The sequence below is a fragment of the Saccopteryx bilineata genome, chromosome 8, assembly GCF_036850765.1.
Source record: "Saccopteryx bilineata isolate mSacBil1 chromosome 8, mSacBil1_pri_phased_curated, whole genome shotgun sequence".
NCBI classification, from domain to species: Eukaryota; Metazoa; Chordata; class Mammalia; order Chiroptera; family Emballonuridae; genus Saccopteryx; species Saccopteryx bilineata.
Genome location: NC_089497.1, coordinates 55,700,836 through 55,715,155, shown reverse-complemented (window position 1 = coordinate 55,715,155; position 14,320 = coordinate 55,700,836). Strand labels below are relative to the sequence as shown.

At 41.7% G+C, this 14,320-nt stretch overlaps 1 protein-coding gene and 1 non-coding gene across 2 annotated transcripts in view; one reads left to right on the top strand and one right to left on the bottom strand.

Annotated features, from left to right (window-relative positions):
• The window catches only part of FYTTD1 (forty-two-three domain containing 1), a 45,426-nt gene that overhangs the window by 20,321 nt on the left and 10,785 nt on the right, over positions 1 to 14,320 (top strand). Inside the window, exons 3-4 of the mRNA XM_066240692.1 lie at positions 7,060 to 7,208; positions 12,722 to 12,837. Coding sequence (XP_066096789.1) covers positions 7,060 to 7,208; positions 12,722 to 12,837 — 265 coding nt within the window. The remainder of the gene's footprint in view (positions 1 to 7,059; positions 7,209 to 12,721; positions 12,838 to 14,320) is intronic.
• LOC136312383 (small nucleolar RNA SNORA36 family) lies at positions 7,734 to 7,863 on the bottom strand. Its single transcript, XR_010726975.1, has one exon. It is a non-coding gene; the product is annotated as a small nucleolar RNA SNORA36 family (small nucleolar RNA).

The following is a 14,320-nucleotide window of genomic DNA, read 5'->3' as shown; positions in this document are numbered from 1 at the left end:
CGTCGGACTGGGATGCGGAAGGACCCAGGTTCGAGACCCCAAGGTCACCAGCTTGAGCGTGAGCTCATCTGGCTTGAGCAAAGAGCTCACCAGCTTAGACCCAAGATTGCTGGCTCCAGCAGGGGGTTACTCGGTCTGCTGAAGGCCCGCAGTCAAGGCACATGTGAGAAAGCAATCAATGAACAACTAAGAAGTCGCAATGCGCAACGAGAAACTGATGATTGATGCTTCTCATCTCTCTCCGTTCCTGTCTGTCTGTCCCTGTCTATCTCTGCCTCTGAAAAGAAAAAAAAAAATAAAAAAAATTAAAAAATGTGGGATATAATTATTAGAAGGAAGAAGACAGTAGTATTTGTGGGTTATATGATTGTCATTCAGAAATCTCAGGAAAAGAATTTGAAAGACTTAAAACTAATAAAGTGAGTTTAGTGGGATGTCTGAATAAAAGGTAATAATTCAAACCTCAGAATTTTTCTTTAATCCCAGGTATGACAATGTGAAAATGATTAGAAAGGGATCTTTCATGATTGACAACAAAATATTGATATATAAAATATCTTGTAATAAGCTTAACAAGAAAGTTCAGGACCTGTGGGAGGGAAAGTTTACCACTTTACTGAGACAATTTTTTTTTTTTTGTATTTTTCTGAAGTTGGAAATGGGGAGACAGTCAGACTCCCACATGCGCCCAACTGGGATCCACCTGGCACGCCCACCAGGGGGCGATGCTCTACCCATCTGGGGTGTCGCTCTGTTGCAACCAGAGCCATTCTAGCGCCTGAGACAGAGGCCAAAGAGCCATCCTCAGCGCCTGGGCCAACCTTGCTCCAGTGGAGCGTTGGCTGCGGGAGGGGAAGAGAGAGACAGAGAGGAAGGAGAGGGGGAGGGGTGGAGAAGCAGATGGGCGCTTCTCCTGTGTACCCTGGCTGGGAATCGAACCCGGGACTCCTGCACGCCAGGCCGACGTTCTACCACTGAGCCAACCGGCCAGGGCTACTGAGACAATTTAATGACAAGAGAAGAATAAGGGGACAGACATACCATGTTCCTGAATATTATAAAGAAGTTGTTTTTTTCTTCATTTTCAAGTGAAAGGAGGGGACATAGCTAGACACTCACATGCACCCCAACCAGGATCCACCCAGCAACCCCCATCTGAGGCCAGTGCTCTGCCCATCTGGGGCCATGCTCACAGCTGAGTTATTTTTTAGCACCTGAGGTGGAGGCTCCACAGAGCCATCCTTAGCAACTGAGGCCAGTGAGCTTGAACCAATCAATCCATGGCTGTGGGAGGGGAAGAGAGAGAAAGGGAAAGAAGGAGAAAGGGAGAGGGGTAGAGAAGCAGATGGTCACTTCTCCTATGTGCCCTGACCAGGAGTCAAACCTGGGACATTCACGTGCCAGGCAGACACACTACAACTGAGCAAACTGACCAGGGTCTAAAGAAGTCAATTCTTGAAGAATTAATCATAAATTTAGTGTAATTTTTCTATCAAAGCATTGAAGGAAATAGAATTTGACCCTAGAAAACTGACTTATGAACATGACAGTTCGTGAATGGAAACATATAGATAGCCAAAAAACACATGGAAAATGTTCATTCTTACTAGTTAGCTACCAAATGAAACGATTTTTTTTCTTGCTGTACTTCAGAGTGCTTATACCAAGCTTCATTTCTTCAACAAGATCTTTTTTACTACCAAGTGATAGAGATTAAAAACAACATTTAAAATCCTCAATGATATGGTAAAAGTGACACCCTTCAGTTTCTGAAATGTAAATATATATAGTCTTTATTGGAAGGGATTTTTATAATATCAATAAAAGTTCTGAAGAATTTGCTTTACTCTTTTTTTTTTTTTTCTTTTTTCTTGTATTTCTCCGAAGCTGGAAACGGGGAGAGACAGTCAGACAGACTCCCGCAGGCGCCCGACCGGGATCCACCCGGCACACCCACCAGGGGCGATGCTCTGCCCACCAGGGGGCGATGCTCCGCCCCTCCGGGGCATCGCTCTGCCGCAACCAGAGCCACTCTAGCGCCTGGGGCAGAGGCCAAGGAGCCATCCCCAGCGCCTGGGCCATCTCTGCTCCAGGGGAGCCTCAGCTGCGGGAGGGGAAGAGAGTGACAGAGAGGAAGGAGGGGGGTGGGGGTGGAGAAGCAAATGGGCGCTTCTCCTATGTGCCCTGGCCGGGAATCAAACCCGGGTCCCCCGCACGCCAGGCCGACGCTCTACCGCTGAGCCAACTGGCCAGGGCCTGCTTTACTCTTTTATACAGCATTTCAATTTCTAAAAATTTATAACTTCAGGAAATAACTAGAAATTTATATCTTGAGGAAATAATCATGAATGTGTATAGTAGTAGTTCTCAAACTTTTTGAAGTCAGGGCACATTTAAAATCGTACAAATAATTGTAGGCGCACTATATACAAATTTCTGAGAAATATGTTATAATAATTAAGTCACATATTAAAGAAAAATATATAAAGTCCAAGCATGCTTTTATGGTAATTAAATAAAATAAATACAACAAAATTAAATTTATTCTGACATTAAAAAACATTTTTATGTTACATGTTTTGAGTTATGCTTTTTAGAATTCGTAAAAAAGGTTAAAAATTAAATGACAAAAACGTTATCTTTTTATATATATAGATGCATTCTTAGTAAGATTAGTAAGTTCGGTAGGTCTCAGTGTGAATGTGTTAAGTTTTTTCATTCTTATATTTATGAGAAACATGAGCCTGATGTGTCCTAGCAATTTCTTCAATGTTTGGGCATGTATTTGAAAGGCAAACTCTCATTTCTTCGTCAATACTTGAAGAATTCCTCTGTTTTTACTCTTAATTGTGTTGAGTGCAGAAAACTCACACCATACATATCATCTTAACTTTACACCAAACAAAGGATAGAAGAAACTTGTCTCCAGTCTTTCCAGGGAACATGGGGGGTAGTGTAAACAATCCAGCACCACAGCTTAACAGCCTTTGCAACCTAATCAGTCAAGTGAGGTGGGGGGTTGGGCAAACTGTCAGCTGACAGCCAATTCCCCACACCTCTGTCCCCCAAAAATCTAAACTCCAAAACCCTGTTGGTTTTTTGGTCCCAACAGGCACATATTTCTCTGGAATACCCTAGGGCGCACCTGGAAATCTTCTAGGGCCCACCAGTGCGCCCTGGCGCACACTTTGAGAACCACTGGTGTATAGAAATGTTATCTCTAGTGTTATTGCAGTAAGTACCGTAGAAGACACACCTTTTTAAAATTGAGGTCTAAAAACTGAGTATGTCTTATACAGTGGTTGTCGATTTTTTTTTTTATTTCTGAAGCTGGAAACGGGGAGAGACAGACAGACTCCCGCATGCGCCCGACCGGGATCCACCCGGCACACCCACCAGGGGTGACGCTCTACCCACCAGGGGGCAATGCTCTGCCCCTCCGGGGTGTCGCTCTGCCGCGACCAGAGCCACTCTAGCGCCTGGGGCAGAGGCCAAGGAGCCATCCCTAGTGCCCGGGCCATCTTTGCTCCAATGGAGCCTTGGCTGCGGGAGGGGAAGAGAGAGACAGAGAGGAAGGGGGGAGGGTGGAGAAGCAAATGGGCGCTTCTCCTATGTGCCCTGGCCGGGAATCGAACCCGGGTCCCCCGCACACCAGACCGACGTTCTACCGCTGAGCCAACCGGCCAGGGCCGGTTGTCGATTTTTTTAACTTGCATTTCCCACTTTCTTGCACTTGTTTTTGTGCTCATTGTTGAAGACTGATTCTTCATCAGACACAGATAAGGACAAGTTAATGGATGAGAGTTTTGACAGTGATGAAGTTGTATAAATTTTATGATGAATAAAACTTGAGTTTAATAACTTATGTAATATATTTTTCCCCCCAAATTTTTGGCCCCATAATTAAGGTGCGTTTTATACATGGGAAATATGGTAATAGTGTTTATAATAGTGTAACATTAGCCTGACCAGATGGTGGCACAGTGGATAGAGTGTCAGCCTGGGACACTGAGGACCCAGATTCAAAGTCCCGAGGTTGCTGGCTTGAGCATGGGCTCATCAGCTTAAGTTTAAGGTCACCGGCCTGAGCATGGGATCATAAACATGACCTCATGGTCACTGGCTTGAGCCCAAAGGTTGCTGGCTTGAAGCCCAAGGTTACTGGATTGAGCAAGGGGTCATTGGTTCAGCTGGAGCACACACACCGTAACCCCCATCAAGGCACATATGAGAAAGCAATCAACAGCTCAAGTGCTGCAACAATAAGTTGATACTTCTCATCTCTCCCATCATTTCTGTCTCTCTCTAAAAATAAAAATAATAATAGTGTAACATTAAAAGTAACTGAAATGATTAGTATGAGATTTGTTGGATCAAGTATATGGCACATTGCCTGACCTGTGGTGGTAAAGTGGATAAGGCAATGACGTAGAATGCTGTGGTTGCTGGTTTGAAGCCCTGGGCTTCACCTTATTCAAACACACATGACAAGCAACTACAAGTTGATGTTTCCTGCTCCTTGCTCCCCATGTCTCTCTCCTCTCTCTGAAATCAGTAAATAAAATCTTTTTTAAAAAAGTATATGGCATAATAAAAAATAATGTAATAAAAGAATGTTAAATAGTTGGAATAGTATTCAAAATACAGTGTTAATACAGACTACAAAATAGTACATAGAATATGAAATGTGGTTGTGCTGGAGGATTGACTGAGACTACCTTCTAGGTACTTAGTACTACAGAATTTATGCCTGACCTGTGGTGGTGCAGTGGATAAAGCATTGACCTGGAATGTTGAGGTTGCTGGTTCGGAACCCTGGCCTTGCCTGGTCAGGGTACATATGGAAGTTGATACTTCCTGCTCCTCCCCCCTCTTCTCTCTCTCTCTCCTCACTTAAGTAAATAAATTAAATAAAAAATTTATTGGCCCTAGCTCAGTGGTAGAGCGTCGGCCTGGTGTGCAGGAGTCCCAGGGGTCGATTCCCAGCCAGGGCACACAGGAGAAGCGCCCATCTGCTTCTCCACCCCTCCCCCTCTCCTTCCTCTCTGTCTCTCTTTCCCTCCCGCAGCTGAGGCTCCATTGGAGCAAAGATGGCCCGGGCGCTGGGGATGGCTCCTTGGCCACTGCCCCAGGCGCTGGAGTGGCTCTGGTCTCGGCAGGGCGACGCCCCGGAGGGGCAGAGCATCGCCCCTGGTGGGCGTGCCGGGTGGATCCCGGTCGGGCGCATGCGGGAGTCTGTCTGTCTCTCCCCGTTTCTAGCTTCAGAAAAATACAAAAAAAAAAAAAATTATTAAAAATGTATTTGTTATTTACCTCATTTAGTCTTTGGAGTTGCTTAAAATAGTTGAAACTGAAAATGTTAACTTTTTAAATGTACATATTATAAGTAAAGACTAGAATAAAGACTAGAAAGACATAGGATGTTAGTAGTGGTTATCTCTAGATGGTGAAATAATGGGTAGCCTTTTTTTTTTTTCTTTTTCCAAGTGAGAGGAGAGGAGATAGATGCCCGCATGTGCCTGGACCAGGATCCACCCAGCAACACCCGTCTGGGCCCATGCTTGCAACCAACCTATTTTTAGTGCCTGAAGAGGCTCCATGGAGCCATCCTCAGTGCCTAGGGCTGATGTGCTCGAACCAATTGAGAATATGGCCATGGCTGCAGTAGGAGAGGAGAGGAGATGAGGGAGGGATGGATAAGCTGATGTTCACTTCTGTGTGCCCTGACCGGGAATCGAACCTGGGACATCCATAAGCTGGGCCAACACTCTACCACTGACCCAACCAGCCAGGGCCTGGATAACTTATTTTATATGTTTCTAAGTTTTCTGCAGTGAGCATGTTCATTTTTTCATAATTAGAAAAAAGTATTTAAATAAAATACATAATGGAAAAGCAAAGACAGTAATGTCACATGCCACAGAGACTAAATTATATCCATTAGAACCCACTGGGGACTTCAGCAAAAGTAGTGTGAATATGGTAGGACTGAAAATAAAGAAGTCAGATTGCAACATGAGTAAATAGATTCCTCTCTAGATCAGTGCTGTTAACAGAAATAAAATGTGAGTCACATATTAATATTTTCTTTAACTCAATATGATCAAAATATCATTGTAACATAAAATTATTAATGAAATATATTTTTTTGTTACATCTCATTTTTATTGAAAAGTTTTTTAATTGATTTTTTTTTAGGGGGAGGGAGACAGGAAAGGAGAGAGATGAGAAACATCAGCTCATAGTTGCAGCACCTTAGTTTATTGATTGCTTTCACATATGTGCTTTGACCAGGGGTCTACAGCAAAGTGAGTGACCCCTTGCTCAAGCCAGTGACCTTGGGCTCAAGCCAGTGACCCCATCCTCAAGCCGGAAGAGCTCATGCTCAAGTTGGCAACCTCAGGGTTTCAAACCTGGCTCCTCAGAGCCCCAGGCTGATACTCTATCCACTGCACTATTATCTGGTCAGGCTAAATTATTTGAAAGAGAGAGACAGGAAGGGAGAGAGGGAAGAGAGAGATGAGAAACAGTAACTCATTGTTGCTTCACTTTAATTGTTCCTTGATTGCTTCTTATATGGGTCTTGACTGGTGGCTCAAGCCAAGCCAGCAACCCTGTGTGCAAGTTGGCAAGCCTACACTCAAGCCAAGGAACTGTATCCACTTCCTGCACCACCACAAGTCAGGCTGTTGTATCTCATTTTAGACTAGTCATCTTTCAAGTACTCAGTACCATTTGTGGTTAGTGGATAAAAAATTGCACAAGTTGATGCTTGATGTTGTCCTGTTAAAGTAATGCCAAAGAGGGAGGGATAGCTAGAGGGGAAGCATGCGATTGTTTCTTTTGCAGTCCAGTACTGCAACAACCCTTTCCAGAGCAACTTATTATTTCCTCTTTAAAAATGAGATATTTTATTGTAATTCAAAAGAAATAAATGTAAATAATACTGCTATAGAGTATCTTGTGACCTGTGTGCCCCTTGATTGCATCTTAGATTGATATATTTGGGGATTTGTTTGTTTCAGATTGATATTTTCTATTTTTTGTTTTTTCCTATAGGTTTTGGTAAGAATAACCTGAGCCGTAGAGGAAGAATAATGCCTGGAAAGAGACGTCCTTATGGAGTTATTACTGGCCTTGCAGCTAGGAAAACAACTGGAATTCGAAAAGGAATTAGTCCAATGAATCGACCACCTCTAAGTGACAAGGTAGGATGATGATTTAACCCCGAGGCAGATACCCTTTTCCTTTATTTGTCCTAATATTTTGTGAATGACCTTGAAAGAGCATTTTATTTGAGTATATTTTTTATATAGTAATTTGGGACATATAAATAATTAAAAAATGATATAAGAATTGTTATTCATGAATAATTTGAGAAGTTTCTACATTCTCAATATAAATTTTTTTTTACAGGTTTTTGACTTTGTCTAATTTTTAAGAGGTTATTGAGGTATTTTATATTATAAAATTTATTTGTTTTAAGTGTATAATTTAAGGAACTTTAGATAATTTACAGTTATACAATCATCACAAAAATCTAATTTTATAACATTTCTATTACTCTGAAATCTCATGTTCATTCACAGTCATATCTCATCATTGGCCCCGGGAAACCACTAATCTTTCTGTACATTTTCTATAAATTTGTTTTTCCTGCACATTTCATATAAACGTAATCATACAGTAATATGTGGTCTGGCATTTAACCATGTTTTTCTTTTTTCTTCTTCTTTTTTTCTGTGAGGTAAATGGATAGAGCAGTGCTTTCTATCCAATCATCTCCCCAGATCTGTTTTAATGTCCCAAAGTTTAATTAACAGAATAGGGAAGCTGCCCTGAACTGAACTCAGCACTTTGAAACCATATGTTTTTAAGGTTCATCTTGTTGTAGCATGTACCAATACCTCATTCCTTTTTATTACTGAATAATATTCCATTATATGGATATACGGTATTTTGTTTATCCATACACCAACTGATGAACATTTTTGTTGTTTTCACTTTGTAAGTATTGTAAACAATGTTGCTAGAACATTCACCTGTAAGTCTGTATGGACATAGATTTTCATTTCTCTGTGGTAGATAACTGTCCCCTGTTGAATTTTTTTTTTCTTCTTAGCAGAGAGAGAGAGAGAGAGAGAGAGAGAAACAGACAGATAGGAAAGGAGAGAGATAAGAAGCATCAACTTGTAGTTGTGGTACTTTAGTTGTTCATTGATTGTTTTCTCATATGTGCCTTGACTGGTGGGCTCCAGCTGAGCCAGTAACCCCTTATTCAAGCCAGTGACCATGGGGTCATTTCTATAATCCCAAACTCAAGCTGGCGACCCCACACTCAAGCCAGGCAATGCTGCGCTCAAGCTGGCAAACGCAGAGTTTCAAACCTAGGTCTTCATCATCCTAGGTCAACACTCTATCCACTATGCCACCGCCTGGTCAGGCCAGAACTTTTTTTTAAAGTGTAAAACTTTGAAGCACATATAGCAATTCAAGGCCAATTAAGTTATGTAGGTGATTTATTTAATGAACAGAAAAGGATGGTATGAGTTATTTATATGTAAATAGATACTCTCTAAATTGCTGAAAAATAATCTGCTTCACCATTTCTATATCATATGCTAATCAGACTATTAATCTGCATTAAGGATGAGAAAAGAGTTTTAAAAGAAACAGCAAATTTCAAATCATACCTTTGCCAAAATCATTCAAACTCTGAATAAATGGATCTTAATTCAGTACACTGTTAACATTCTATAATTTAACAATTTGGGGTTTCACTGTCTTCAAAGAACTCAAGAGACTACCACATGTGATAACTTAAAAATTTTACTGGCACACATAATTAATTAGCAGTTAAACCCAAACTCCCTTCCAGTATCCATATCTGTAAGGCCAGTAGTCGCCGCCATCATGGCCGTGCACATGCAGGTTCCATTAGATTTGGACAGACAGTAAAGAAACAGTGGAGCCAAAAACTGGTGGGCCATTCCTTTATTCAGGACTCTCGCTGGCCGACGAGCAAACACACACAGGGCAAAACACTTCCCTTTCACTCAGTGCTCACAAAGCTATTGACACATTCTCTGGTTCCGCAACCAGGAGAATCTTCTGCGGTTTTTCTAGAATCAAAGGCCCCCACTGGTCTCAGCAGAGAAAAGCTCCTCGACCCTCACCTCTGGTTCCTCATCTGCCAACATGGCTTCTTTCTCTGCAATACAGGCTTCTCACTCTTGCCCTGCCATCTTGGCTTCCTTCTCAGCACTCTGCATCCTCTCTGCTCTCACTCTCCAAAAATGAATTCCTTGTTCCTTTCTCCTTCTCTCCTTTTAAAACTTTTCTGGTGCCAAAATCTCTCCTCTAGCACATATTAGCATAACAATGGCCCTTCTCAATCAGGAAGGTAGGTAATTAGCAATTCACAGATCGCATATTTGGTGTTGCCCAGCGTCATTTTTTTAAAGATTTTATTTCATTTTAGAAAGAAGAGAGAGAGAGAGAAAGGGGGAAGAGAGCAGGAAGTATCAACTTCTATATGTGCCTTGACCAGGCAAGTCCAGGGTGGTTTTTTTTGTATTTTTCTGAAGTTGGAAACAGGGAGGCAGTCGGACAAACTCCCGCATGTGCCCGACCGGGATCCACTCCGCATGCCCACCAGGGGGCGATGCTCTGTCCATCTGGGGCATTGCTCTGTTGCAACCAGAGACATTCTAGCACCTGAAGCAGAGGCCATAGAGCCACCCCCAGCGCCCGGGCAAACTTAGCTCCATTGGAGCCTTGGCTGCGGGAGGGGAAGAGAGAGACAGAGAGGAAAGGGAGGGGGAGGGGTGCAGAAGCAAATGGGCGCCTCTCCTGTGTGCCCTGGCCAGGAATCGAACCCAGGACTCCTGCATGCCAGGCCAACACTCTACCACTGAGCCAACCGGCCAGGGCTTTATTTTATTTTTTTAACAGGGACAGAGAGAGAGAGTCAGAGAGAGGGATACATAGGGACAGACAGACAGGAATGGAGAGAGATGAGAAGCATCAATCATCAGCTTTTGTTGCAACACCTTAGTTGTTCATTGATTGCTTTCTCATATGTGTCTTGACCGAGGGCCTTCAGCAGACTAAGTAACCCCTTGCTTGAGTCAGAGACCTTGGGTCCAAGCTGGTAAGCTTTTTGATCAAGCCAGATGAGCCTGCGCTCAAGTTGGTGACCTCAGGGTCTTGAACCTGGGTCTTCCGCATCCCAGTCCAACGCTTTATCCACTGCGCCACCACCTGGTCAGGCCCCAAACTTTTTACACAGGGGGCCAGTTCACTGTCCCTCAGCCCATTGGAGGGCCGCCACATACAGTGCTCCTCTCACTGACCACCAATGAAAGAGGTGCCCCTTCTGGAAGTGCGGCGGGGGGCCAGATAAATGACCACAGGGGGCCACAGTTTGGGGACGCCTGTTTTATAGTTTCTAAGAAATAGTAAGGCCCTGGCCAGTTGGCTCAGTGGTAGAGCGTCGGCCTTGGCGTGCAAAAGTCCCGGGTTCGATTCCTGGCCAGGGCACACAGGAGAAGTGCCCATCTGCTTCTCCACCCCTCCCCCTCTCCTTCCTCTCTGTCTCTCTCTTCCCCTCCCGCAGCCGAGACTCCATTGGAGCAAAGATTGCCCGGGTGCTGAGGATGGCTTTTTGGCCACTGCCTCAGGCGCTAGAATGGCTCTAGATGCAACAGAGTGACGCCCCAGAGGGGCAGAGCGTCGCCCCTGGTGGGCATGCCGGGTGGATCCCGGTCGGTCGCATGCGGGAGTCTGTCTGACTGCCTCCCCGTTTCCAGCTTCGGAAAAATGAAAAGAAAAACAAACAAACAAAAAAACAACTAGAAATAGTAAAATCTGTGATAAAGTTTTAAAAGAGATAAGATTTGTTGGTGGTGACAGAATTGAAAAGTAAGAGGTCGAAGACAGTTTGGTTCTTAACCAGAATACACGCATATCTGACTTTGACAGTTAAAAGTAAGCACTTTTCTTCATACTGTGGAATTCTACTCAGCAATAAAAAAGGAATAAATGTCAATAATCAAGCCAGCAAGGATGTATCTCAAAACATCATTGGCTAATTGATATAAACAAGAGTTAAGTTCTGATGGCAATCAGTGTTTCCTTAATAACTATTTTTTGGGGTTGAAAATAAATGCTTGTTGCTTTTCAAAAAAATTATTGTAGAAGGAAAACTTATTCCTGGGTATACTTTTAAAAACATATTTATACACATACACAAACCTTGGTTCCATAGAACACAAATTCATAATATATTAATGGATTGTTATAGTTCTATTTCATGTATTTAACTTAAGTTGACTGAGTACCTACTATGTACTAAATGCAATTGATACTGCAGTAATTCAATAGAAAATCCATACCCTCGTGGAAAACACACATAAACATTAAATAATTTATCTCACAAATAACTATATAATTATAAAATGGCACATACTTTGAAGGAAAATAACATGTGACAACAGCATCATAGAAGGAACTTTCACATTTACCTATAAAAGGGTCCTCAGTGTTACTATAGACAATATCAATACAAATCTTGAAATGGGTCATTAGTCTGATTTCATAATATTTCTCTTATACTCTGGATAATTCTTTAGCACTGTTTTTACATTTACTTCTTTGCCATATGTTCATGAAAATGAAGGCTTAAAATTTTTTTCAGTTTTTAATGTATCTGATATTTATGAAGTACTTTACACATGCTTAAAATATAAGGGAATTCAGATTAAGTTGTGGTCCATATTGTCAAGAACTTTAGAAAAACACTTGATGGAGAATAAAGGAAACTGAATTAGGCTTTAATGATGGATTGAATTTATATATGTGGAAGAAGTGGACATTTCATGAGCTTGTTTTCTATAGCATTGAATATTCTTGATTTCTTTTTTTCTCTACAACTTTTTCTTTTTTCTTTTTTAAGTGAATGGAGGGGAGGTAGAAAGACAGATTCCCACATACGCCCTGAACAAGATTCTCTGGCAAGCCTTGTCTGGGGCCAGTGCTTTAATCAGCTTAACTATCCTCAGCCCCTAACGCCAACGCTGGAACCTTTGAGCCACAGGCTGCAAAAGGGGAAGAGAGACAGAAGAGGGAGGGGAAGAGAAACAGATGGTTGCTTCTCATGTGTGCCCTGACCAGGGATTGAATTTGGGACATTCATGCCAGGCTGACACTCAATCCACTGTACCAACCTGCCAGGGCTTGCTGTAACTTTTCTACTCATGCTTCTTTGCTATTACAACCACCTCTATTTTTTTTCTCACACATTTCTTTTGGAACTTGCCCTTTTTATCCCTATACTTGATATTAAAAACCATGTATGTTATGTAAATGATTCTCTAATTTACATCTCTGATGCTCATTCTGCTCTTGAGCTCCAGACCATTGTTTCTCCATTATCACCTATGCATCCCCAAAAACACTTCAAACTGAACAGATCCAGAATAGAAAAAAAAAAATTCTTAATCTATTCAAATTCTCCTTTTGTTGCAAGTATTTTGAGTGGTTGTCTTGACAGTCACTTAAGACTGGAAATATTCAAGTTGTTTCAGCTTCTCTGTTTCTATAACCTGCACTTCTAAGCAGTGGTTAGTCTCCCTGTCCATTCTACCTCAGAAAGTGTTTATTGTAATAGGGTATATGGGAAAAAGCAATCTGATTAACCTAGTTTCTTGCCTTCTGAAAGAATATAGAACGATACTTTCCAGCATTAAAAAGGAAGGCAAACCTTCTGAGACAAAATGAAGTGCAGAGAAAACCAGCTGCAGTTCTCATCAAGAGACCTAACCAGCTAAATAGAAAGTAAGTACTCAAATTGAAGACAATAATATGTTATCCTGCATAAATAAAGATGTACTTCTTGCCTAACTGTTCAAATGAATGAATTTTCAGTGATTCTTACAGTTATCTGGTCATTTTCAAGACAGATATTTGGGATGTCTATCTGATCATCCAACATGGAAGCATTTGCAAATAATTTATTTCTTAGATCCAGGATTAGTGAATTTAATTAATTATAAACTTTTTAAAAAAAGTTAACTCTGCTTCTTTATCTCTCCTGACATATAGAATAAAACTGCAAAAGGTGATTGTTTTAATAAAAAGACCTTAGCCAGAATTATTCAAAATTGGGAATTTGTTATTCAGTCTCAAAGTCTCTTAGTAGAACAATGAATGTTATTTACGGAAAAAGCAAACTAGAAAGAATTCTGTGTGAATGCTGCTGCTGCCCTTTTTTTTGGGGGGGGCTGATAGGGACAGACAGACTTCAAAGGGGATAGATGAAAAGCATCATCTCTTTGTTATTTATTGATTATTTATTGATTGTTTTCTCATATGTGCCTTGATGGGATGGGGGAGCTCCAACTGAGCAGTGACCCCTTGCTCAGGCCAGGAACCTTGGGCTTTAAGCCAGTAACCTTTGGCTTAAGCCAGTGACCATGGGGTCATGTCTATGATCCCACGTGCCCCAGGGTTCAAGCCTGGGTCCTCAGCATCCCAGGCTAATGCTCTGTCCACTGCACCACCGCCTTGTCAGGCTTTGTGAATGCTTCTTAAGCTGAGATTATTTTTATATTAAATTGAAAGCCATAACAAAAACTTAAAAATTATGACCTATTATTAAGGCATTCTGTTCTCTGTGAGGATAAAGTGGGCACAGAGGAAATTGATAAGCTGTGATGTTTCCTTATTATTTCAGTTTCAAAAACCATTTATTCATTTTTATTTTATTTTTTTAGCGAGAGAGATGAGAAGCATCAGTTAATAATTGCATCACTTTTAGGTGTTCATTGATTGCTTCTCATACATGCCTTGATGTGGGGGGCAGGGGAGTGGGGCTCAAGCCAAGCCAGTGACCTTGCTCAAGCCAATGACTTTCGGGCTCAAACCCGCAACCATGGGATTGTGTCAGTGATCCCACTTTCAAGCTGGTGATCTCAGGGTTTCAAATCTGGAACTTCAGCATCCCAGGTCAGTGCTCTATCAATTGTGCCACCATTGGTCAGGCCATTTATTCATCTTTTATAGAAGATAATTCAAAACAGAACAAAAACCATTGAAATGAAGTCTTTGTATAAATGGAATGGCTTGAATTGCAGTTTTACTTAAATATTATCTTTTTCTTTTGAGAATCATTTGGTAGTACCAGTTGGAAAGGGGGAACTTCTCATATAATTGTCAATTACATGACCCATTAATGAGCCCATGTAATTGTGCTAGGGGAATATTGCATTTGAGCCTCTATTAGACAGGAGGTAAGATTAGGCAACATTCAAGTATTTAT